Raw genomic sequence first — 27,555 nt, 5'->3', positions numbered from 1 at the left:
ACGTTTAGCTTTATTTATTGCAGCACATCAGTTTAATGATATTCCACACATTTGAAACGACTTCAGTGTTAGTGTCACTAATAGCAGTAGTTTGGAGCCCTCTGCTGTATGAAATAATATCTACAGGTACATCTTAGGTTCTTCATGAAAGTACTGTGTATAATAACACTAACGAGCTTTTACATTCACTTTCAATGCATGTATTATTAGTAACAACAGTGGACGCTAAATTTATCTTAAGGAATAAAAGTTAAATTGATCAGGTCAAAGAACTGAAGCTTTTTCCTGTAGCTTGGGGGACAGGCTGATAACCATAAGTGCTCCACCAATGAGCTGCTACGCAATGGCATGAGCGAATCACGCGTCCCGCCCCCTCGATAAGACCCCGCCCACTTCGTTTCATTCACTCAGCAATACGGACATACAACATCATTTATAGTCCAACAGGACAGTCACTGGTCACGCTATCGCTATATTCATCCAGAGCGACCGTCAGCATTCATATGTTCGTGTAATAGAGCAGAAGTTGAATCATTTGTTTGTTTGAATTACTGTTAAGTCTCGTAGAAGAGCAACATGGAGAACGGCCTGGAAAGCACAGGAGACAGTCGTCTGGACCAAGCTGTCACGCAGTGGTTACTGTATGACAAGGTACGACCAAACACATAGCTTTATATATGTGAGATTTGACATCTTTAGTGCTGAAACTGAAGTTCAGTAGCAGGTTGCCAAATCTCTTTTAAGTGGCTCATTACCTAACAGCTCAGTTATGAAACCGTGAAGAGGAACATCCTGACATTGCTTTATGTGATGATCCACTAAGGCGGTTATCCACTAACTATTACTAAGTGCCACTTTTCAGAGTAGTTGTAAACATGCTTTACAGTATGCTTTACAGGAAGTGCTCTTTCTCTTACTAACTAGTTTCTAATTGTGATTCGGTCAGTTTATTGATATGACATTAATACGAAGTTTATTGATATGACTTATTTATATGACATTAATACGGATCCTATTAAAAATTCTTTGCTCAGAGGTTGTTAAGGATACATTTTTGTCCAAGAGTTTTCTCCTAAAATTCCTTTGGAGAATTTAAAACAGAAACAAATAAGAGTATAGAGCTAAACAACTATAAAATTAATATACAGTACAAGACTGTTCAAAAGTAAGATTTGAAAGAAGTCTCTTATGTTCACCAAGCCTGAATTTGATCAAAAATAACTATTTTAATATATTTTAAAATGTAATTTATTCCTGGGATGGCAAAGCTGAATTTTCAGCTTCATTACTCCAGTCTTCAGTGTCACATGATCATTCAGAAATCATTCTAATATGCTGATTTGGTGCTCAAGAAACATTCCTTATTATTATTATTATTGCTGAAAACAGTACTGCTGCTTAATATTTTTGTGAAAACTGTAATACATATTTTGATGAAGAGAAAGTACAAAAGACCAGATAGAAATCTTTTGTAACATTATAAATGTTTTTACTGTCACTTTTGATCAATTTAATGCATCCTTGCTGAATAAAAGTATTATTTCTTTCAACAAAAAGAAAAAGAAAAAAGCTTACTGACCCTAAACCTTTTAAAAAAGATTTTAAAGTTTTGATAATTTGTTTGGTTTGAGTTTTTCTTTTCATATCGAAATCACTGTCTTTTGATAGCAAACCTTGGTATCTTCTATCTTGGCAAATCTGAACATTTCACAGATTGTTGGGCAAATGTGTCAGATTCAGTTGGTACAAAAAACACATGACCTGCCTGAACTGAAAGCGAATGAGCACTATGCTTCGAAAACAAAGAAACAGACAAACCGGCTCAAACTTTTTTCTAGATTGTTCGGTTACAATGAAAAGGTCAGAGTATTCTCTAATACACTAATATTCTGTATATTTAACTCATTTGAAAGCAAGTGCACACATCATATTGTTAATGTGTTCATTGTGAGGGAAATACTTTTCATTTGTCCTGATATTAAACAGAATGTAACTCATTGTCAATGGACAATTCCATAAATGCAGTTTAATATCGTTACAGTAATTGGAGTCGTGTGCTTAACTGGGTCACATGAAACGTAGTTAATGGTTTTACACAGAAGTTTATGGTCGTTGATTAGATAAAATTGGATATTTAGATTTCAACCTCTTTTTCAGTGCAGAATGTAACAAAGTTGATTGAATTCTGTTATAGGTATCACTATATGATTAATTTATGTATTTTGGCTGTGTATGTTTGCTGCTCAGATAGGTCATCAAAAGTGTCTTTGCAGTCAGGATTGGATCACGGCCCTTCGCTTTGCATCCTCACATGGTCTCACTTATCAGGAGCATGAAAGCATATTGTCCCTCACATGGTGGACAGGAGACATGTAGACACACACACAAAATTAACACTAATCAAAATCATCAGGACAAAGTGCCTAGAAACATAGAAGCTCCTTTCTTTCCCCCCTTCTCTTTTTTTTTATTACACTTCTAGAAAAGTCAACATAAAACCAAAATGGACCTTATTTACTTTCCTAATACACATTCCTGGTCTTATTGTGAATGATTACATGAGTGCACATTATTTGAAAGGATTTTTAAAAAGTTGTATATAATATATATTTTTGTGTGTGTTAACAGAATCCAAAGACGGCTGCTGCTGTGCGGTCTATGGTTAAAGATAAAGCCTTGTCAGAGCTGCAGAGGTGTTTCGGGGCCCGTATGGAGTTTGGCACAGCTGGACTGAGAGCTGCCATGGGACCTGGAGTGTCCTGCATGAATGACCTCACCATCATACAGACCACTCAGGTGATGTACTGTACCCAAGCTTCCCATGTCATCTTCCCACTTATTTGTCACTCGGAATCATTAAAACTTCAAACTATGACATCAGATCAGGAAATTCAAGTGCTTCACACAGAAGCTACAGGCTGGAGGGTGTGTCTAGGTTGTATTTGGCAATATAACACCACGACTGTCAAAACGGCACTGATAAGTAGTTTTTTCCAATAGGAAAGTCAGTCCTGGGGAACTACTTACCCTCCTTAAAGTTGGCATATTTTTTTTTAAATGCATGTTATAGATCTTATCGTGAACCAGTAAAAAAACAGGCTTCTCTAATCATTTACTCCACTTAAAGGGATAGTTCACCCAAAAATGAAAATTCTTTCATCATTCCTCAAGTTGTTCCAAACCTGTATAAATTTCTTTGTTCTGCTGAACACAAAGGAAGATATTTGGAAGAATGTCTGTAACCAAGCAGATCCCGCCCCCCATTAACTACCATCATATTTTTTTCCTACTATGGTAGTCAATGGGGGGGTGAGATATGCTTGGTTACAAACATTCTTCCTTTGTGTACAGCAGAACAAAGAAATGTATACACGTTTAGAACAACTTGAGGGTGAGTAAATGATGACAATTTTTATTTTTTGGGTGAACTTCTTCTGCCTCCACTTCCACTTCTGCCTCCACTTTTGAGAGCAACAGCTATATCTCAAGATCCAATCAACAGCTGATGCATATAACCAAGTCCCTGCCCTAAATTTGTTTTTCTCAATAATCCGTGACACTAGGTTGTATGTCGCAATATGGAAAAAAATATCTGTCATTACTTCAGTTTTATTGCGACTTTAAGGTGTGAAATTTTGTGGCAAAAAAGGTCCATTGTTTATTGTCAGTAGTGTAGCGAATCGATGTATGAAGCACGTCTGACACCAAAGTCACTTTTATACCAAGCAGCTTTCTGTTGGCCAATGTGGCAAATCCCCATTACCAAATTTAACCTGTTTCGTAATCTGTGTGAAAAGTGCGGAATTCCTGATCACGCGAGTTTCTATTGAAATGTCTGAATTTCGTCCATGATAATTTGCCGGACATCGGTAAATGTCACCAATGCGAAAAGATGGTAGATGTGCTGAATGAAAATGCAAATACATTCTCTGACAGTAGGTGGCGCTAAAGAAAAAAAATACAGCAGTACACAAGGGCAGCTGTGCACAATTTTAGTTTCTGAGATTACTTTTCACGGAGAAGAAATTAATTCAGAATTTTGTATTCACTTTGCTATTCTTGTCGCTATAGCAATATAGTCTGTTTGTCGTAGTGTAGTCTATCGGCTCTGGGAAATGTGACCAGAAGCGTGAATTTCATTGGTTAGCTAGTTTTCTTTGCAGTATGATGGAAAAGAGATTAGAGGACCTCTTCTGGCTTTCCATAAAAAAAATTAGCGCATTTTTGGCATGCGAATATTCATTCATGCAAATAAAACGTTTATTGCACCTAATTTTTGCACCGGCCGCACGTCTTGGTGTGAACAGGACTTAAACTTTCATTTTGGTCATGGGACCACAGCACTTGTACAGTATACAGTCCAATTTATTAAGAAGTTATGGCGTTCTGATTTTTACATAAATGCAAACACTTTTAGAATGCTAGCAAATGTTCTGCAGAACATAAGGTAATGGATAACATTGATATTATTTTCTCTCTTTTGCTTCTGGTAGGGTTTCTGTGCGTACCTGGAGCAGTGTTTTACAGATCTGAAGCAGAGGGGGGTGGTGATTGGATTCGATGCTCGCGCTCACCCCCCTAGTGGTGGCAGCAGTAAAAGATTCGCCTGCCTTGCTGCTTCTGTCTTAATAAGCCGAGGGGTCCCAGTCTACCTCTTCAGTGACATCACACCCACTCCATACGTGGTACGTATGAACCTGCTACACTTACTGGCACTGTGGTAGAGCATGACACATTAGAGCCACAGCACCCACTCACTTTCTTAATACCTCTGATTAATACAGTGCTCTGCATTGTGCCCAACTCTCAGAAAAATGTGTAAAAATTGTACCTTTAGGGGTACAACGACTTGTCACTGGGGTAGTACCTGTAAAAGTACAGTACTGTGCAAAAGTCTTAGGCACTCAGTATTTTCACCCCCCAAAAAAGGTTTTAAGCCAGTTATTTATATCTTTTGCTGTAGTGTGTCAGTAGGAAATATCCGTTCACATTTCCAAACATTCATTTTGCCATTAATTGTAATAATCCAGTGAGATTTTTGAATACACAAGGAGTCTGACAACAGCCGGTGCTCCACACAGTGATCTGATCTCACCATCATCGAATCCGTTTGTGATTACATGAAGAAACAGATGAAACTGAGACAAACTAAATCCAGGAGAACTGTGGCCGTGTCTCTAAGATGCTTGAAGAAACCTGCCTGCAAAGATACAGTACTGTGAAGAGTTTTAGGCATGCTGTAAAGTGAGATTATAGAATATTATAGTATAGATTTCATTTATCAATTAACTTATATTAACTAAATCAAAACAAATTTTGGTGTGACCACTCTTTGCATTTAAAACAGCTCTTGTCCAGGTACACTTGGGCATAATTTTTCAGGTAGCTTTGGAGGCAGGTTTCTTAAAATCTCTTGGAGACACAGCCACAGTTCTCCTGGATTTAGTTTGTCTCAGTTTCATCTATTTCTTTATGTATTCGCAGACGGATTTGATGAGGGTGAGCTCTGATCTCCATGTGGAGCACCGGCTGTTATCAGTCTTATTGTGTATTCAAAAATCTCACTGGATTATTACAATTAGTGGCAAAATGAATGTTTGGAAATGTAAATGGATATTTCCTATTGACACACTACAGCAAAAGATATAAATAACTGACTTAAAACCTTTTTGGGGGGGTGAAAATACTGACGTTCCTAAGACTTGTGCCCAGTACTGTACATCTTTGTACCTTTTTACCCCTAAAAGGTGCATCTTAGTACCTTAGAGTAGCAATATTAAGGTACCTTAAGATACTACTATGAAACGTTTAGGCATTGATAAGCTATAAAGTTGTTCTTTTAAGGGTACTGCTCCAATGACAAGCTGTTGTACCCTTAAAGATACAGTTTTTGCACTTTTTTTTCTTTTCTGAGAGTGAACAATGTCCCTTAGCTGTTCTGAACACTGTAAACCACAGCTTCTTGGGTTTATTGCTTTAATCAAGCAGCAATGTTTCTTGAGCACCAAATCAGCATATTAGCATATTGACTGTGACATGTTCCAGTACCATTTACCACAGTAAAAAAAGCAAAAATATTAAAATTGTATATAAAACATGAATCTACTACTTTCCTTTTCTAGCTGATGACATGGTACAGTAATGGTATCATCGTGGTACATATGCCATGGTACTGAATGATTACCATACTAATTTGTATGGTACTTCATGATGCTTCTATTGAACATATTAAAAAATATGAAGTAGTAACATTGTCCAATTTTTTTTTTTTTTTGTTATTTAGAAGTGTTGTGAGTTGTAGTGTTCAAATATCTTTTAGAAAATTTGCTACTTCCAGCTACAAATAATTAATTACAAATCAAAAACCAAACGCATGAGATAGAAGACAGATAAACACAATTGCACGTGAAAACATTGTGAGATTGTTGCATAAGAGACTGGAAGGGTTCATGAAGATTCTTCACCAATCATCAACTTTTTTTTTCCCACGAGTACACGGACACACTCTCGCTCATTCTCTTATCACTCGCTCAACCTTTCACTTTGAGCCCTCAAACAGCTTTCTCTCACTCTGTGTCCTCTAGCCCAAAAACATTTTGGTCCCTGTTATGTAAAATGGAGTAATAGTCCAAAAAACATTGGTTTAAAAAAATCAGATACACCATATTTCTTATAACTTAAGAGGGAAAAAGTTATGCCATCCACTGTAGTTTGACATATTCTTCATCTTTTGGTGGCCACAAGGGAATCTGGGTACAAATTTTCGTGTAGTCAGAGGTCTGCCACACCATGATCACGTGAACCTTGCATGCTCAGAGCATGTTTTTTTTTGTTTTTTTTTTTGAACGTACAATTTTAGGTAGCTATTTTTTAAGATAGTGTTACTTTTAAAAGTTACATGATTCATTAATTAATTCATAATGACAGCAGAAAATTCAGTTTTGCCATCACAGGAATAAATTACTTTTTAAAATATGTTAAAACTGAAAACAACAATTTTAAATTGTAATAATATTTCACAACATTACTCTTTACTGTATTTTTGATCAAATAAATGCAGGCTTGGTGAGCATAAGTGACTTCTTTCAAATACATTAATAAGTCTTTTAAATGGTAGTGTAAACTTAGAAAAAATTAACACACCTCTTCCCTTTCCTTCTTTTAGCCTTTTACTGTGTCGCATCTAGGATTGTGTGCTGGTATCATGGTAACAGCCTCCCATAATCCCAAACAAGATAATGGATACAAGGTATCATCCATCCCTCAGGCTAAATAAGATGTTTGATTTGGAAGAAGCATGTTTTTTGAGCATGTTTGTTTAGACTTCTAGGTTTTTCAATATGTGTGTGTGTTTAAGGTGTACTGGGCAAATGGAGCTCAGATCATTCCACCCCATGATAAGGGCATAGCTGCAGCTATAGAACAGAACCTTGAGCCATGGCCTGAATCATGGGACACAGATGGAGCTCTTCAGAGTTCCCTACTCAATGACCCATACCAGGACATACACAGAGAATACTGCCAAACCATACAGCAGCACTGCTTTCACAGGTACACTCACAAAGACATGTCTGCAGAACTAGGACTGGGTCAAAAAGTTGATTTATTCAATTTCTTTTGAACCATACTAACTTTCAAAAATTCCAAGATTAATACTTTTAATCTTTGCTTTTGTCAATGAATATGTAAAGTTAACTGTATTTATGATTATGAAATTATGCCATTAAACATGCCTTTTATTTTTAATACTCAACAATATATATTTTTATTATTTATTTTTTGAAAAAAAAGTCAAAATATTTTATATATATATTTTTTTTAATAGTTTTTCTCTTAAAAATAAAAGTGTGCAAAGATCATCAATCATGACAACTCTCGGAATAGTTTTAGCATGTTATTGAATATGGCAATGTTAAAGGGTTAGTTCACCCAAAAATGAAAATTCTGTCATTATTCACTCACCCTCATGTTGTTTCACACCCATAAGACCTTCGTTTGTCTTCAGAACACAAATTAAGATATTTTTGATGAAATCTGATGGCTCAGTAAGGCCTGCATTGCCAGCAAGACAATTAACACTTTCAGATGCCCAGAAAGCTACTAAAGACATATTTAAAACAGTTAATGTGACCACAGTGGTTCAACCTTAATGTTATGAAGCGACGAGAATACTTTTTGTCTGCCAAAAAACAAAATAACGACTTTATTCAACAATATCTAGTGATGGGCGATTTCAAAACACTGCTTCATGAAGCTTCCAAGCTTTATGAATCTTTTGTTTTGAATCAGTGGTTCGGAGTGCCCAAGTCACGTGATTTCAATTAACGAGGCTTCGTTACGTCATAAGTGTTTTGAAATTTTAATGGTTCACCACTGGGGGGCGTGACTTTGGCAGTTTGATACGCGCTCTGACCCACTGATTAGAAAGAAAAGATTTGTAAAGCTTCGAAGCTTGCAGTGTTTTGAAATTGCCTATCACTAGATATTGTTGAATAAAGTCGTTATTTTGTTTTTTTTGGCACAAAAAGTATTCTTGTCGCTTCATAACATTAAGGTTGAACCACTGTAGTCACATGAACTGTTATAAATATGTATTTAGTAGCTTTCTGGGCATCTGAAAGTGTTAATTATCTTGCTGGCAATCAGATTTCATCACTGAGCCATCAGATTTCATCAAAAATATCTTAATTTGTGTTCCGAAGATGAACAAAGGTCTAACAGGTGTGGAACGACATGAGGGTTAATTACAGAATTTTCATTTTTGGGTGAACTAACCCTTTAATGTATTTGGTCTTGGCGGACTAGATCTGCTACACTGTTGCTGCTGTTGATTATAGCTGCTGCTGCAGAGCAAGTATGGATTTACTACTGCTAATAGATACACAGACACGCTGCTGCGAGCATGTAAGATATCCTGCTGCTGCTGCATAAATCCCTTAGCAGATCTAGGCAGTTTCAGAGGAGCTCTGATAGCACACTAGCATACCGCAAACAATAAAAACCAGACTATTTAAATGTTGAGCAAGCAATCTCATTGGGTGCAGGATCAGCAGATGCCAATCAGCTTGCGGCATGTGGTAATGATGTGATTGCTTGCAAATTGCATGTGAAGGACCTATCAGCCTGCGCCCTCCAGAGTTTCATGAGTGCCAGTACCCAGCCCTAATAATTAATCAGTCTGGTTTTTGCACATTTTCTGTTCTCACAGGGAGCTGAATAAGAATACTAAGGTGAAGATTGTCCATACATCAGTTCATGGAGTGGGCCACATTTTTGTCCAGGCTGCTTTTAAGGCATTTGACCTTCATCCTCCATATGCTGTGGAAGAGCAGAAAGATCCTGACCCGGAGTTTCCCACTGTCAAATACCCCAACCCTGAGGAGGGAGAGGGAGTCCTGGTACAATACACATGCTCACGCACACACACACACACACACACACACACACACACACACACACACACACACACACACACACACACACACACACACACACACACACACACACACACACACACACACACACACACACACGCACACACCCATTTGGAAAAGTGACTTTTTTTGTTCTTTACATGCAATGCCAGATGGACAGTAATCTGTATGTGTTTGTGTATGTAGACGCTGTCCTTCGCGCTTGCAGATAAAGAGGGAGCAACTGTTATTCTGGCAAATGACCCTGATGCTGACCGACTAGCTATTGCAGAGAAACAGAAGAGGTCAGTGTTATTTGGCATTTCGCGTTGATTTTCATTCAATGTGTCATTTTATGAACAGCAATAATTCTTTCTGTAGTGGGCAGTGGAGGGTATTCTCTGGCAATGAGTTGGGTGCTTTGCTCGGCTGGTGGATGTTCCAATGCTGGAAGCAGCAGAAAGTAGAGGGAAAAGCCTCCATTAAGGATGTCTACATGCTATCCAGCACGGTCTCTTCAAAAATCCTCCGTGCCATCGCAGTGAAAGAGGGCTTCCACTTTGAGGTACCCCTGCTTTTTACCCCTATAATGTGTAATATGAGTGATTCCTCAGTTTTGTGGCCCCTTTACCACAGTGGTTCTCAACCTTTTAACTCTAAGACAATTTTCAAAGGCCCTCCTATCTAAGCATATCAAACATATGTTATCAGTTTAATGTTTTTTTTTTGTTTTTTTTGAGGCCCACCTGGAAGTTTGGTTGAGAACCACTGTCAGAAAATGTCATTTTCTGACATCAGCAAATATTGTAATTGGTTAAATACTGGGATAATTTTAGAGTAAACTTTATTTTATATGATTATCAACTATGTAGCTAAATTATAAACTGAATTTAGTTGCAAATTGACTGTTCCATGGGTCAATAAGAATGTGCGTTCCCACAGCCATGGAAACCTAAATATCAAGGAAATTTAAAAGTGTAATTTTCAGGCCTGGAAAAGTCATGAAAATGGATCTTAAATAGTCAAGAACATTCCTATAATCAATATAAATATATTTTTGGAATGCACACTTCTAAAGTATTTCTTTGGCTCTTCTTTGTGAGTGTGATCTCACATAAAATGTCTTTTAAAAATCCTTATTCAGTCATCAGAAATGATTGGAAAGGCCTGGATAAAATCATGGAAATTCTTTGGTCAGATAGTTCTGCTTCGTACAATATCATGTTTGATTCATCAGATTCATCATTCACTCTTGATCTTTTACTTTTTGCTTTTGTTTGCTGACTCTCTGCATGTCTGTTATGCAGGAGACTCTAACAGGCTTTAAATGGATGGGAAACAGAGCTAGAGAGCTCATGGACCAGGGAAAAACCGTTCTGTTTGCCTTTGAAGAAGCTATTGGTACACTTACATTCACACACCTTATTTATATTAGTAAGCCAATGACTGTTATTTCTTAATTATAACAGAAATCATGGAGGCCCTTGAGTAAGAAACTTCATCTCAGATTGATCTTTTGTTCCTTTTCTATGTGGTTTTGGATGGAAAATTTTCTGATATATAACACATAACCTAAATCTTGATCAGTTTGACCCTGTACTAGCTAGGGCTGTTTATCATCACATGATACATATTGCAGTATGTATCATTATAATTAAAATAATTTGTATGCATCACAATATCATAAAATCATTGCAATTCAAACTACACCAAACCAGAGTATAAGGACCTCTTATGTTTTAAACAAAAATAAAACTAACTATCCTCTACATGAGATGGTTCTCTTATTTTAAAATACACAGTGGTGCCAAACCTCAAAAGCTTTAACATTTTTCTTTGGGTGCATTGTTTTTGTAGGTTACATGTGTTGTCATGCAGTTTTGGACAAAGATGGTGTGAGTGCGGCTGCCATTGCTGGCGAGTTCATCTCTTACCTGGCTTCTAAAAATATAACTCTGTCCCATCAACTCAGATCCATTTATGAGGAGTAAGTCACAAAAACTTTAGCATTGACATCTCTCATAAATTGTCTTCTTGCTAATCATTACTGTCACATTGTCTCTCACTGATTTCAGGTATGGTTACCACATTACCAAGAATTCCTACTTTATCTGTCACAATCAAGACACCATAAAGCGGTTGTTTGAGCGTCTTCGGAACTACGACGGGGAGAACTCGTACCCTAAAGAGTGCGGGGGCTTTGCCATCACAGCAGTGAGAGACCTTACGACCGGCTATGACAGCAACCAGCCCGACAACAAGGCTGTGCGTAGCCCATAATGACCAGAATTCTTGTGACAGTTGATCTTAGTTAAATGTTTCTTATCTTATATCTGTGTGTCTCTTATTATTACTCACAGGTTCTGCCTACCAGTAAAAGCAGCCAGATGATTACCTTCACCTTTGCTAACGGGGGTGTGGCTACAATGAGGACAAGTGGCACGGAACCTAAAATCAAATATTACACTGAGCTCTGTGCTGCACCAGGAAACAGGTTTTACAGTCATCATTTGCCTAATTTTTAAATTATTATTATCATTATTAATTAAATACTGTTTTTATGTTACAGTACAATATCAATTTTGCAATAGTAATATATTTCTTTAATTTTTTTAAAAAATTACAAATAATACTAAATATATATATATATATTAGTAATAACAATATATGACATATGTATTACTTTAGTTATAATAGAATTATTATTATTATGTATAATATGTATAATATATAGGAATAATTATTCTGTACAGTATATAATAATTCAATAGGTTTATACAATAATAATAATAATAATAACAATAATATATTACATATAAATATATATTGATTCAGTTATAATAGAATTATTATTATTATTATTATTATTATTATTATATAATTTATTTTTAGTATTATTAAATACGGTTTTAATGTTACAATACATTAGTATTATTTGCAATAGCAATATTTTTCATTATTTTGTTTAATTTTTTATAAATAAATAAAATAAAAACTTATTATTATTTTTAATAATAATTAAAAATAATTTTTTTTTAAATAATAATATAGTACATATATTTATATATTACTTTAGTAATAGAATAGTATAATTATTATGTATTATATAAAATATTGTTAAAAGTATTAATTTATACAGTATATTATTATTCAATATGACTTCACAATAATAATAATAATAATAATTACTACATGTTATTATGTATTAGAGTAAATTATGTATTAGAGTATTTTTTAACATTATGATGGCATTATGATGTGATAAACATTTCCATCAGTAGTTTTCTGTGTTGTTGTCACATACAGCATATTTTAAGGTAGGTATAAAGTAGTAGTTGATCATTATTATATTCTATGCATAGAGAAAATTTGGCATATTTTCACATTATACGCACTGTACTCTGCAAGAAGAGTAAGCTCAGTGTGGTAGGCATAATCATAGTCTTGGCACTTGCTAAATAATTAAGTAGTGGCACGTGCCGCATGAATAGCTCATGATCATGTATGAAAAGGTTTTCTGTATTTCTTTTTTCTAGTGATCTTAACCAGTTGAAAGCTGAATTGGATAACTTGGTTGATGCCATTGTGGAACACTTCTACCAACCTGAGAAAAACAACCTGACTCCTCGACCAGAGTGAGACACACAGTCACACAGGATTACAAAGATATTCTTATCTTATCTAATTCTGCTATTATTCTTAACCTACCACACATAACCACTCTTATTAAAGCTTACATATTCTGAGTCTTAATCTAAGCAGGTTTTCTCTTTATGTAGATCAAAAACTGGTGCCACATGAACATAACGATTGCCTTTTTCATTTATATTTTTCCACTTCTCAGTTTTCTAATCTACAATGTTATCGGATAAAATAATTCATTCATAATTCAAAATTAATTTGCCTTTTTTTTTTAAATTACAGCAGTGATCTATGAATGTACTAATGCAAATAAAGTGTGTTTGAATTAATATAAAGATTATTTATCTCAGCAGATGTATTAGTTGAGTTGATTGACAGAAATGATTCCATATTGCTGGAGCAGAGGACAATATCTAGTTGCTGTTAAATTCAGCCAACCAAATAACCTCAGAACTCAAAATGCCAGCTGATGTTATTTAATACCAGCAATTAATACAAGAATAGTTTTACCAAAAACTATTTAAAAGGAATTAGAGGGACCTAACAACCTTACTGTGGAAGAGTTTGCCACGTTTACATGATTTCATTTCATTCTCATTCCATCATCTACGTTAAGTGACCTGTAATTGTTTGATTTATTAAATGTAATTTGTTTGTAAATGTTTATTACCATTTTAAATGTCAGTTTGATAATACATTCAGAACTGTTAACTGTGAGGTTGAGACTGGGAACCTGTTGGGAAAGTTTTACATTTGAACAGAAGAGAAAAGTTTTCCTTAAGCAGATAAGTGTTTGTTAAGTGTTAAAGCAACTCAGATGTCATTTTGGCAGTGGTTATGATGCTGAGATTTAACAGAAAATGCCTTACTACCAACATCAGTGTTGACTAGGCATCTATGTCATCTAATGTCACCACATAAAAATACCTGTTGATTTTTTTTTTTTTTTTTTTTTTCATGTAAAGTGATTTCATACGTTTCAGGTGCTTAATAGTTTGATACTTTTAAACTTAAATTGTTGTTTTGTCCTCTTTTGAATCAATAAACAGCAAGTGGTAATCACAAAGTGGTCTTTCATCTGTGCGTGAGGAATAAATAAAATGGATTTAATATATTAAATGAGGCAAATAAATACATTTTATGCTGTGAGTGTGATTGAACATGTTAATCCAACATTCATTGTTCTTATTTGAAAGTCAGTCACAGTTCTCATGGGCTCTACATTCAAGTTTACTTTCCTATAGAGGTATGTGAAATAAACCAGACTATTAAAAGGGGAAAATTGCATCATGTATTCTCTGTTTAAGGCCAGCAGAGGGTATTGTTTATCTCAAATATATAATATAATATTTCTTTATAAGATATATAAATATAGAACTACTCATTTAAACCGATTACTTTTTTTGTTCATAAGAAGTCTGTATTTGTTCGAAGTTTATATTGGCTTGTAATTGTGTAATTTGTTTTATTTTGCAGTCATAGGCAATCTTGGTCACTCTACACCTCTTTATTTATGGTCTTGCACAGTTGACAGTAGTGTGTGTGTGTGTGTGTGTGTGTGTGTGTGTAGCTCGCAGTGGTCTTTACTTTCGGTTTGTGTAACACAAACCTGAAGAGAGCAGTTGTGTCTTAAATTAAGTGCAAGAGCTGTCTGCGGGCACGCGCACAAACACCGAGCGCGCGCACCGGGATAAATCAATCTGGACAGTGGAGGCCAAAATATATTACACATGTCGCTTGTTGATACCATTAGGCGCAATAATAATTATCAAGAATAGACTACAGTACAATTAGGCCTAAATTTTAAGTTGTACTTTAGGCTAACTGTATACGTAAACAAAACGTGACACTGACTTTCTTCTTTGGACATCAAAAGGTCAACATTCACTTTTTATTGTAGTATGAGGGGGGAAAAAAATGCAACGAATGCACAAAATCTAACGTCTCCTTTTGAGTTCCTCAGAAGTAAAAAAAGTCATACGGGAAACAGCACGAGGATGAGTAATAATGACATTTATACCCGGAAAAGCTTTTAAAAAAAACTATAAACACAAATTCCGCAGCTTTATTAAAACCAGCGTGGGTTTGAAAGCACAACCGGACTGTTTTTATCATTATTTTTTCTATTGTTATTTTAGTGCTGGCAAGACCTTCTCTCCCCGTGATCTGCACACCGTCAGAAGTTCATTCAAACGTCAGATAAGAAGACTTCCTCAATCACACGCGCAGCTCGCGCTATTCACACTACTCCGTATACTGTCGCGTTATTGCAATGGCGAGAGACTGATACAGTGATTAATCGACCACTTTGGAGAAAGGTCAGCCTTTAAATCAGTTGCCGATGGGACATTATTTTCTGTATTGTCAAAAACCAACGGGACCGTTATTTAAGAACTTCCTCAAATAGGCGGTGCATCGTGCCTAAAGGTAAGTGAAAGTTAAAACTTTAGTAAAGATTACTGTTTGTATATAGAATGAATAACACTTAAAAGTAATTTATAGCAAAATATGGATCTGTGACAAATCTATGACCTTGCCAAATGTCCTCAAAATCTTTTTTTTTTTTTTTTTTTTTTTTTTTTTGAGGTGACTGTTGGCTCTCTCCTAATAATCGTAGTCTACTTGAGTCCATGATCTATACTGTATTTTTTGTTGTGACATTTTGCCATCTCTTGTTGTCATCAGAGAAACTTTCTTTTGACCTCTCTGTAAATAGTTGTGTATCATTAGACATGCTTGGCTATTTATAGTCACTGTTGGCTTCAGTGTGCATATAGGCTATGTCATGAGAAACCTGTCTCAGAATCACAATCTATTCCAATGCCTCAAACACTTTTGTTCTACAATGTGACCTTTACATGATCTTATAAAATGTATTATTATCTTATAAAGCTTCTGTATGTAGAGGATGAGGTTCCTTTTTGAAGTTATTATTATCACTACAAACTCTATTCTGAATGGCATGACATGACACACTAAAACATTTGCAGTGACATTTGTTGGTATAGTATAAAATAATGGAAAAATTACTTTTGTTAGTGTAACATAATGCAGTCAGATGATTCTAGGTTATATTAAATAATATTCTTAACTTTAAAAAAAAAAATGAAAATTAGAAATGTTGCTTCGGCAATTAATTGAAATAAGTTAAAAATTTAAAATAATCAAAAATCATATAAAAACTAATAAAAATGACAAAAGAACATAAAAAATACTAAAACTTAAACTAAAATTAAAACCTGAAAATATAAAAAGACCAAATCAATAATAATAGTATATAAAAATACTAAAACAACACACATTTTTTCAGTGATAATCTTTGTTTATTTTTAAAATATGTTTGATTATGTTCATTATCTAATGCAAATTCAAAAGCAAAAAATAAGCATTGATAAATGTAACAATTTACATGAAATACTGGTTAGTTAAAAAATACTATTATTATTATTATTATTATATTTTATTAATATTATTTTAGCATTTTTAGACAGCTTTGTCTAAAGCTTGTAATTGATAAAGAGAATCATAAGAAAAACACTCTGTAGTGTTGCCAAGTCAGTGGTTTTCCCGCAGAATTGGGCTACTTTAACATTGTTGCTGCGGGTTGAAATAACATGATATTTAACCCCTGGAATACGAATTTTACCAGGGGAACCCTGCCAAAAACGTGGATTTTACCCACCAGTATGCAATTGTTTTACTGGGTGACGCCCTTGAAACTCGATTGGGCTAGTTTTGAGTAGCAATTGGGTTTTGTTGTGAAACCTGGCAACCCTGCTGCTCTGTAACATTTGCGCTTTCAGAGTAAGCTGTTTTATTCTCCTGCAAATGGCAGAGTTGATGAAGTTGCCACTCAAAGGGTTTGAAATAGGCAATGAAGCACATTCGGACCTTCTTTACTGTGACACTGTGTGTCAATGTAACACCTTCAATGTATCTTTTCACAGAACCCCCTGCTTCATTTATTTTGGTGTTTTTTATGTTTTTGACAAGGTTACACTTAGTTCCTCATTTTTTGATTAGGAGCATGGAGGGCATTTGTTTCGAGGTCAAACCCAGAGATGACCCAATCAAAGATCATCCTCTCTGTGCCCATACACAATCACTTCCTGGATCAGAGGATAAGAGGAAGAAAGAGGAAGGGGGAGAGGAGATTCAGTACAGGCTAAATCTGGTTGGATCTTTGGCCATCCATCCACAGACCACCATGGCCATGCTCCCCTGGGTGGTGGCTGAGATTCGGAGGCCCCGGCCGGGGGAGAACAACAGAAACCATGAATTCAATGGCCCTCACTCTCCAGAGGTCAGTTTATTTGATAGTAATTGGATGTAAAACATCCAATTACTAAAAACAAAGCAACGTGAAGCCCAATTGTAAATATATTGTAAATAGACATATACTACTGTTCAAAAGTTGGGGTCGGTAGTCTCTTATGCTCACCATAAAAATACAGTAAAACAGTTATATTATTTCAATCCTCTTCAGACCTCTTCAGACCCTGTAACCATTGGAATGGACATCAAATATTTTTCGGTTTAAACCCATAAGTTTTTATGTTTGAATAAAATGAGTACTTTCTGGTCACTGACTGGTCCCTGATCAACCAATCACAATGAAATCATGACCCATAACTTAATCAGATTGAGCTTCAAGCATCACTTAATACATGCATGGCTAACCAATAGATAGGAGGACGAGAAGTACAAGAATAATGTGTGTACATAGAAGAATACCATGGTAGCACCATAGCACTATGTTTTGTTCTCTTTGATAGTCCAAGGTTCGAGATCAGCCTGTGGTACTGCAGATTTCAGCCGATTCAGTGTGCTGTATTCTGGACACGGCAGGACCGGGGAAGCCATGGGACCCATTGCAGCATATGGTTCTGTTTGATCACAGGCCACATCGAATCACCAAACTCATTCACAACAGCCAGGAGCCCAGCTATTTTGGCTGTCTGCTCAGAGAGGAGAAGAAAGCAGCCTGCTATGTATTCCGCTGCCAGGACCAGCTAAAGGTAAAGAGACATTTTTGGATTAGCTACATTTTAACTCTGGATTGATTCATTAATATGGAATGATTAATATGAACTTCAAATTCAGCAAACTAAATTGAAATGAAATGGACTCCAAGCAGTGTGACACAATTCTGTGTGAATCTTGACAGTGAATTAGTGTTGGTTTTGAGATTGTTGTGTTTGTGGCTGTTAGAACTGTTAGCGGGTTTGTTGTAGGTGTTATTCTCACACATGACTTTGAAGTGAATCTCTTTTGATGATGGAAAGCTTAGAGGTTTAAATGTCACCCCTCCCTCCTAATGGGTGTGTGCATTTGTGCAAGTATGAGTTTTGTGTAAATAAGATAGAGTACCATAACCACACAATGACAATCAGAGAGAACAATCAGTTTTTTTTTTACATTTTACAAGAGTGGTGCCCATGCATAACATTCTGCCACAATGCTAGAGTATTGCAGGTCAATGCCATGTGTTGCTATGCGGTTGCAAAGGTGTTTTAGAGGTGGCTTCTTATTGGCCCACCTCAATCTTAAAGGTGCCATCGAACGTTTTTTTACAAGATGTAATATAAATCTAAGGTGTCCCCTGAATGTGTCTGTGAAGTTTCAGCTCAAAATACCCCATAGATTTTTTTTAATTAATTTTTTTTAACTGCCTATTTTGGGGCATAATTAGAAATGCGCCGATTCAGGCTGCGGCCCCTTTAATTGCTCACGCTCTCCGCCCCCCTCCCGAGCTCTCGACTCTATCATTGCATAAACAAAGTTCACACAGCTAATATAACCTTCAAAATGGATCTTTACAAAGTGTTCGTCATGCATGCTGCATGCATACGTCGGATTATGTGAGTATTGTATTTATTTGGATGTTTACATTTGATTCTGAATGAGTTTGAGGGTATGCTCCATGGCTAACGGCTAATGCTACACTGTTGGAGAGATTTATAAAGAATGAAGTTGTGTTTATGAATTATACAGACTGCAAGTGTTTAATAATGAAAATAACGACGGCTCTTGTCTCCGTGAATACAGTAAGAAACAATGATAACTTTAACCACACTTAACAGTACATTAGCAACATGCTAACGAAACATTTAGAAAGACAGTTTACAAATATCACTAAAAATATCATGTAATCATGGATCATGTCAATTATTATCACTCCATCTGCCATTTTTCACTATTGTTCTTGCTTGCTTACCTAGTCTGATGATTCAGCTGTGCACATCCAGACGTTAATACTGGCTGCCCTTGTCTAATTCCTTGAACATGAGCTGGCATATGCAAATATTGGGGGCGTACATATTAATGATCCCGACTGTTACGTAACATTCTGTGTTATGTTGAGATTCGCCTGTTCTTCAGAGGTCTTTTAAACAAATGAGATTTATATAAGAAGGAGGAAACAATGGAGTTTGAGACTCACTGTATGTCATTTCCATGTACTGAACTCTTGTTATTTAACTATGCCAAGATAAATTCAATTTTTAATTCTTGGGCACCTTTAAAGAGACAGTCAACCCAAAAATGAAAATTCTGCCATTTACTCACCCTCATGTGGTTTTAAACCTTTTTCTGTGCACAAAAGAAGATATCTTGAGGAACGTTGGGAATTAAACAACATTTTGGTCTATTGAATTCCATTTTATGGACAAACAGAATGTTTAACAGGAGAAATAAAGTCATACAGGCAGAGCTTGACATTAACACCCGCCAACCTGCCAAATGCGGGTCACGGTAACGCAGTCACTCCTACTAGCCACTTTGGCGGGTTGAATTTTATGTATAATATGTACATTTTTCAATTGTAGTTTTTTAAAAAGGCATCTGAAATAATAAACTAAGTGCAATAGTGTTATCAAAAACATTGATTATTGATACATAATCGATACTGAAATATCTGAAACTCTTACAGTACTCATTTTCTGCAGAAAATACCAGCTGCGCTTTCTCATCTCTCCAACAGCGAGTTGAGACACAAACCCCACCTCCCCTTACTTACTCAATATATTTGCTCTGGATGAATATTGTTGGTGTTACAGGGTGTTATATTGCATGTGGCTCATTCCTGCAGATTTTCTGTTCACACCCAAAGTGTGCGCACATAAAGCTGCATCTCAGTACTAAATTGAGTTCTTTTTCACTGCTTATTGCACTTAAACAGTCAAATACACACAAAATAATGTCAAAATGACGGTCTTGGCGAGTATTCACGCAAACAGTCAATTATGTTAAGTGAACATAAACAGTTGAGAAAGAAAAGGCATGTGTAACAGTATAATGGATCTGTGCGTCAGGTCTTAAAGTGACAGCAGCCTAATATACCTGCTGCCAAATTATGAGATAATATTAAATATATCTATATGGCGTTTTATTCCCATGGTATCGATGTCAAAAGTGATAATGCTGAGTGGCTGGTAACTTTGGAAAACCACTAGCCACAGTGGCTGGTGAGCAAAAAATGTTAATGTCAAGCCCTGCATACAGGGTTGAAAAGACATGAGGATGATTAGATATTGACATCATTTTCATTTTTTGGGTGAACTACTGTATCCTTTTAAGTCTTAAAAATGTAATGGCTCACATATTCTCAAATTGATCAGTCACCAAAGTTTAAAAAGTTAAGCTGAGGTTTAACATTAACCTGTATGAGCAATAACAATTGTAATTATTGCCTTAACAAGCACCACTGATCATGAACGTAAATGAAAAGGTACAAATTTGACTGGGTTATAAGGAAATGGAAGACAAAGAAAGTACTTTCTTCTTCACATGAAGGTGAGCACATGTGGCTATCCACTGCCATAAAGCTTATAAAAAGTGGTTTATTTGTATGTATGTGGGTTTACGAGAGACATGTTATACTTTCATCTTTTGATATCACACCTATGGCAGATTCACACAACTTGTTCCATATGTGTTATCATTTGGTGTCATGCACAGATTTATAATAATAATAATGTCTAATAATAAAGCTAAAACAGTACAAATCAAAACAGTTTTGTGAAATAAGAATACAAAAGGTGTCTTTATTGTATTGGTAAATCATGGTGGTTTATTACAATGGACTGATTGTTTTTGAATATTGACTTGTAGTGATGGAGTGTCTGAGATATAGATTATGAAGCTTCCTTCATCAGCCTGCATTTAGGCAGGATGTAGATCTAAGTTGTCATAGTAACCATTTCCTGTGTCAGTGAGCCAACCGCAATGTGGCTATGGACTCCCTGACTATGACTGTTTATTGATGTGATAAACAGACAGAGAGATAGAAAGAGAGATAGACAGGTGTTCATGTTACTGACCACCTGTCACTCATGTGCTTCCACTTTCCAAAATCAGTGTGTGCGTGCATGTCTGAATGACTGAGATTCAGATCATAGTGGTGTTCCCTCAACTTCACATGCCCCATGTTCTTTTTTTAAACTGAAAAACAACAACTGAATGACCTCATCAACCATAAATTATGAAGACATGTTTTCTATCAGCTTTCATGTAAGCTTTTCACCAGCCAATTTAAGCTAACATAATTCCATTTACTCTGTCTTTCATGTGAGACCTTACAGCTGTGCTACAGCTCAACAGCTTAACATATAGCAAATACCTTTGTATCTTTTCTTGTTGTTCAGTATGTCTCTGTAATCTTATGGTGACAGCTGTGAAAAGTCACATTTAATCTGTGAAAGTCTCTGAGAGTCACATTGTAGTTATGAGTAACTTAAAGGCTTAGTTCACCCAAAAATGAAAATTATCCCATAATTTACTCACCCTCAAGCCTTCCTAGGTGTATATGACTTTATTTTTTCAGTAAAACACAATCAGAGTTATATTAAAAAAATATTCTGGCTCTTCAAAGCTTTATAATGGGAGTGAATAGTAACCAATATTTTGAAGCATCAAAAAAGCACATGCATCCATCATAAAAGTAATCCATATGGATCCAGGGGGTTAATAAAGACCTTTTGAAGCAAGGTGATGCATTTTTGTAAGAAAAATATTTATAACTTTATAGACTGTAATCACTAGCTTCCAGTAACATCCATCCGCACATTCACGAGAGAGTTGAATTCCGGTATATGACATAGGATGTAGGAGTAGCGTAAGCTTAGGTGAGAGTAGATGCCTCTAGCGGTTCAAACAAATAGAGCTGAGCAAAAAACTCAAGCTCCTCCGACATTTCTCTTTTAAATTCTCGTTTTAGACTTCTAATTCGTGACCAGTGTTTTGTTTTGCTCTATCCTCTGCGTTTCCGCTTTCATTAATATGTCATGTGTCAGATCAAAGTTCACTCTTCCACCAGAATCGACTTGCATACAGAAATATGGATATTTTTCTTACAAAAACGCATCGCTTTGCTTCAGAAGGTTCATTTCACGACAGATAGCCTATATTCTTCTGTATTGTGACGTACATCTGAGTGTAATGGATTACAGGATGGTGACTTGGTTCCATCCATCGGTAGTTGATTGGATTTTGAGATGTGGGTGTTGTGTTGATAAGAATGCTAGTTTGCCAACACAATCTCATGGCAATTTGTAACTATTTTATTTTTTGGCGAATTGGTGGCTAAGGGCATGTTTACATGAAAACCATGTACTAAGAACGGAAAAGTTTTTCCTTTGAGTTTTTTGTGTACAGACAGCGTGGTCAAAATGATCCCCATTCACACTGATCTGTGACAATGACTAATAAAGCTCTATTACGCATACCAGGCCAGTAGTTGGCGGTGTCACTTTATAAAGAAAAACTATGCGCCTATAGACTGAACACATAATACGCATGCGCATGATGTCAAATAGTTTACATGGAAACGATAACAGTGTCGTTTTCAAAAACGTGCACTTTGAATCTCGTTTTCAAAATTTTAAGGCCCCCAAAGTGCTGTTGTCATGTAAATGAACAGCGAAACTACCAAACTATAAACGGTGTTGTATAAACGGCCCTTAATTTGTATCAGTTTGTAGGATCTCATTGGTACGTTTACATACGATCTGCTGATGCCCCAATCAAGGTTAGTTTTAGGGGCGGGGTTGTGCGAAGACCTTCATGCTTTTTTCTAAAAATCACAGGCTGCATCTGAAATCGCATACTTCCCTACTATATTATGCAAAAAAACTGTATGAGACAATAGAAGTATGTCCGAATTCACAGTATTCATAAAAGAGTGGGCAAGTACCTGGATGACCTACTTCTTCCGGCAAGATTCTGAAGTGTGCATACGGTGGACACTTTATTATCCCATGAGGCCACGGGAGAGGATTTATGAATGGCAGTGAAGTGTCGCAACTGACGCTGGTAGGTCACATGATAATGACATCATGGCCCATGTAGTACGTCTAGATTACATTCATACTACACACATTCATACTATATACTGTAGAAAATACTTTTTTAGCAGTCATGAAGTAATTACTTATTCAAAATAAGTACATACTGAAGAGAGTATGTGATTTTGATGCAGCCATACATTTCCATACGATTCACATCATATGAATTCATACGTAATCGTCACCTCGTTAAAAAGTTACATTTTTCCATGAGATTGGGTTGGAGCTTGCAGTTGATTGTGGAGGGTTTAAGCAGTTTAAATAATTGGAGAAGTCTGCTGGCATATGTCACCAGAGAGAAGTCAAGTCATCTTTATTTATATAGCACTTTTTACAATGCAGATTGTGTCAAAGCAGCTTTACAGTGATAACTGGCAAATAATTCTAGAAGAAAATGGTGTCATTGTCCATCTTAAGTAAATTCAGTATTGATTCATTCCTTTGTAAAAATCAATAGTTATTAATTTAGTTCATTCATCTATATATCGGCTCTGGAGAAAACAGTGATTTCATCGTCCAGCTCAGTTCAGTTTGCATACAAAGGTGTCAATGCAGGCAGATCAAAAACATTGTTGAATATCAAGTGTTCCCAACTAAGCAAGCCAAAAGACAACAGCGGGAAGGAACCCAAACTTCAACAGGTGACAAAATGGAGAAAAAAACCTTGGGAGAAACCAGGCTTAGTTGGGGGGCCAGTCCTCCTCTGGCAAACAACGAACAGTGCATGATTATAATTCAGGCAGTGTTATAGATCGCAAGTCTGATTGGGATTGCAACAGTCAAAATATTTAATCCAGTTCCATCTAGCTGAGGATCGGATTCATCACGCTGGTATGGAAATGGTTTTGTTGAGGATCTGTGCCACTGGCTGTTGTGTCGATGAGGCCTTCACAGGGGATGGTCTAGTTGACACAATCTCAGCTGACACTTCAGAGCTTCGTTGTTGTCGTGTCTAGGTGCACGTCCTCCATCTGATCTGGATACGGCCCAGATCCGACTGACTATGTAAGACCTCGGGATAAACAAAGAGACTAATATTAGCATAGATGCCATTCTTCTTCTGATGTAACGAGTACATCTGGTGTTACAGGAGGTGTTCCCAGTTCCGCCTCACCTAATTTATGCAGCCTAATAATCCTTTAACGGATGTGAAAATATAAATTGATAATGTGTTATGTGTATGCCAGGTTAAAGAGATGCGTTTTTAATCTAGATTTAAACTGAGTGTGTCTGCTTCCCAAACAATGCTAGGAAGATTGTTCCAAAGTTTAGGAGCCAAATAGAAGGATCTACCACCTGCAGTTGATTTTTGATATTCTTGGTATTATCAACTGGAGTCTGAAGTCTGTAGTTTTACCAGAAATTTGGATCATAACATTTTAATTAAAAATTACCAGGTCAAATAATTTTTAAAAATAGAAACTATTTTCTATTGGATGAATTGTCAATTGTCAATTTTCATTTCATGTAAACTTTTACTAAAGGAAATCCTTTTGGTAGTTTTTAAAAACAACCCCAAATCCAGTTTGTAGTAATGTAGGTGCATTTTTTTTGTTAAAACACACTTTTTTTCTCTCTTTTTTTATTAATTAATGTTGTATTTTTGTTAAAACAATGAGTTTGAAAATGAAAATTATTTTACCTTTTTCACAGGAGGAGTAAAATTGGATATAACTTTGTACAAACAAACTAGTCGCATGCCAGCATGTATAATGTTTAATGTGTATAATGTGGCTTCAAAACTGTATTTTAACCTTTCATTATTTAACATTATTCCACATAATAAAAGAACTATTTTTCTTTAGGAACAGCCTATATGGCTCCTGTTTCATATTTATAACACTTTAAGTATGAATACTGAGGGAGATGTGTTTGCTGTTTCTTGCAATGGAAAAAGATCAGATATCCTTTACAGTGTCAAGGGACCGGAACAATTTAAGTAGGACAGAGAGATTTGTGAGTGTGTGTGTGGGACAGAATGTAGAATAAAATGTGCTACAAAACAATTTTATCAGATTTAGATTAAAGAAGATGATGTACTGATGACATACAGTTGTATAAAAAATTATATTGAATGTTATAAAACAATGTCTCACTGAATGTACAGGTGCTGGTCATATAATTAGAATATCATTAAAAAGTTGATTTATTTCACTAATTCCATTCAAAAAGTGAAACTTGTATATTATATTCATTTATTACACACAGACTGATATATTTCAAATGTTTATTTCTTTTAATTTTGATGATTATAACTGACAACTAAAGAAAATCCGAAATTCAGTATCTCAGAAAATTAGAATATTGTGAAAAGGTTCAATATTGAAGACACCTGGTGCCACACTCTAATCAGCTAATTAACTCAAAACACCTGCAAAGGCCTTTAAATGGTCTCTCAGTCTAGTTCTGTAGGCTACACAATCATGGGGAAGACTGATGACTTGACAGTTATCCAAAAGACGACCATTGACACCTTGCACAAGGAGGGCAAGACACAAAAGGTCATTGCAAAAGAGGCTGGCTGTTCACAGAGCTCTGTGTCCAAGCACATTAATAGAGAGGCGAAGGGAAGGAAAAGATGTGGAAGAAAAAAGTGTACAAGCAATAGGGATAACCGCACCCTGGAGAGGATTGTGAAACAAAACCCATTCAAAATGTGGGGAAGATTCACAGAGAGTGGACTGCAGCTGGAGTCAGTGCTTCAAGAACCACTACGCACAGATGTATGCAAGACAGGGGTTTCAGCTGTCGCATTCCTTGTGTCAAGCCACTCTTGAACAACAGACAGCGTCAGAAGCGTCTAAAGACAAAAAGGACAGGACTGCTGCTGAGTGGTCCAAAGTTATGTTCTCTGATGAAAGTAAATTTTGCATTTCCTTTGGAAATCAGGGTCCCAGCATCTGGAGGAAGAATGGAGAGGCACACAATCCATGTTGCTTGAGGGCCAGTGTAAAGTTTACACTGTTATAATCAGTTATAATCATCAAAATTAAAAGAAATAAACATTTGAAATATATCAGTCTGTGTGTAGTGAATGAATATAATATACAAGTTTCACTTTTTGAATGGACTTAGTGAAATAAATAAACTTTTTGATGATATTCTAATTATATGACCAGCACCTGAATTTAATTTTGTGTGGAATTTTAGAGAGTCCCTATTTGTTTGACTTATTTGTTTGTTTGATTGCTCATCTGGGTTTTTTTTCTTCTTTTTTTTCCTTCATTTAAACCTATAAATAATTTAATTTAAACAAGTTATGATGTAGAATGAATAAACACTTAAAATGGTTCACTATTTCTAGGTCACTAAGCAAAAAACAAGCATTTCACTGAAGCACAAGATACTCTTCTCAAATTATGTTGAATAATATGATTGTCAACTTCTGTCATTAAAGCAAATGACATTAAATACTAATATATTATAAAAAACTATATTTAATATTCAATTAAACTTTTCACTCAAACTGTTATGCTTATAATATAATTTGTGATGAAAAATATTTTACTAAATATGAGGAAAAAGGCTATATGTTTCTACAGTCTGTCAGATTATACAGTGTTATAATTTGTGATGAAATGTATTTTATTAAATAGGATCATTTCTGTGACTGTAAATCTGCCACAAGGTGGTGGTCAAATCCTGAACATGGGAAATCTCTTATGCATGGAGAGTAAATAATTATTTCAACAACTTTTAATAGCTATTATCATTTATAAATAATCTTAAATCCAGTCTAAAATAAACTAAATTAGGTTTTATTTATATTGCAACTAGTAGTTTCATCTCTCTTCCCATAGGATCTAAACGAATTTTTAAGCTTACAATTGAACATTTTCCACTAAACACAAGATAGGCAACAGCCAAGCCGTTTTTATTCCCGTGGATGCGATATGATCTGCTACTTCAGTGTAATTTTCACTCAACATCATGTGAATGTTACCGTCACATCCCACTAGCCCCGTTCAAACGGTCACACACACTCCAAACTCCCTCTAGTTTCACTTTCTCCATGAGTTCTGGATGGCTGAAGCGATGAAAGCGCGCTTTCACATCTTACATTTATTGCGGAGGGATGTGAAAAGCGAGCAGGAGACAGTGAGTACATTTATAAACTTTGTTTGTAATTTGTTTAGTTGGAAAGTGTATTTGTGTTA

The 27,555-nt window shown here is 35.7% G+C and overlaps 2 protein-coding genes across 4 annotated transcripts in view; both read left to right on the top strand.

Annotated features, from left to right (window-relative positions):
- The first annotated feature begins 384 nt into the window (after window positions 1-384).
- On the top strand, window positions 385-14,121 carry pgm2 (phosphoglucomutase 2). Its single transcript, XM_048197502.1, has 13 exons — window positions 385-651; window positions 2,629-2,796; window positions 4,494-4,685; window positions 7,166-7,249; window positions 7,358-7,551; window positions 9,209-9,398; window positions 9,621-9,718; window positions 9,795-9,978; window positions 10,721-10,814; window positions 11,271-11,400; window positions 11,489-11,678; window positions 11,774-11,907; window positions 12,950-14,121. Exons 1-13 carry the CDS (start codon window positions 577-579, stop codon window positions 13,050-13,052), a joined length of 1,836 nt encoding a protein of 611 aa, XP_048053459.1. The 5' UTR covers window positions 385-576; the 3' UTR covers window positions 13,053-14,121.
- A 927-nt stretch (window positions 14,122-15,048) lies between these two features.
- Window positions 15,049-27,555, top strand: part of tbc1d1 (TBC1 (tre-2/USP6, BUB2, cdc16) domain family, member 1) — an 85,159-nt gene continuing 72,652 nt past the window's right edge. Inside the window, exons 1-3 of one of the 3 annotated variants that reach the window (XM_048197498.1) lie at window positions 15,049-15,482; window positions 17,079-17,358; window positions 17,831-18,073. In XM_048197498.1, coding sequence (XP_048053455.1) covers window positions 17,083-17,358; window positions 17,831-18,073 — 519 coding nt within the window. In that variant the 5' untranslated portion in view covers window positions 15,049-15,482; window positions 17,079-17,082. Of the gene's footprint in view, window positions 15,483-17,078; window positions 17,359-17,830; window positions 18,074-27,237; window positions 27,497-27,555 lie in introns of those variants that run through there. The other 2 variants (XM_048197499.1, XM_048197500.1) reach the window with 2 other exon arrangements.

Source organism: Megalobrama amblycephala, linkage group LG7, assembly GCF_018812025.1.
Source record: "Megalobrama amblycephala isolate DHTTF-2021 linkage group LG7, ASM1881202v1, whole genome shotgun sequence".
NCBI classification, from domain to species: Eukaryota; Metazoa; Chordata; class Actinopteri; order Cypriniformes; family Xenocyprididae; genus Megalobrama; species Megalobrama amblycephala.
The sequence above is the reverse complement of the archived record's forward strand: the minus strand, read 5'-3'. Positions and strand labels throughout refer to the sequence as shown.

What these genes read in the sequence shown, in the direction of transcription:
- pgm2 (XM_048197502.1), top strand. Translation starts at nt 577, where the DNA reads ATGGAGAACGGCCTGGAAAGCACAGGAGACAGTCGTCTGGACCAAGCT. An exon ending in ATTGCAGAGAAACAGAAGAG is followed by an intron (nt 9,719 to 9,794) that starts GTCAGTGTTATT and finishes TTCTTTCTGTAG; the next exon opens with TGGGCAGTGGAGGGTATTCT. An exon ending in ACCAGCCCGACAACAAGGCT is followed by an intron (nt 11,679 to 11,773) that starts GTGCGTAGCCCA and finishes TATTACTCACAG; the next exon opens with GTTCTGCCTACCAGTAAAAG.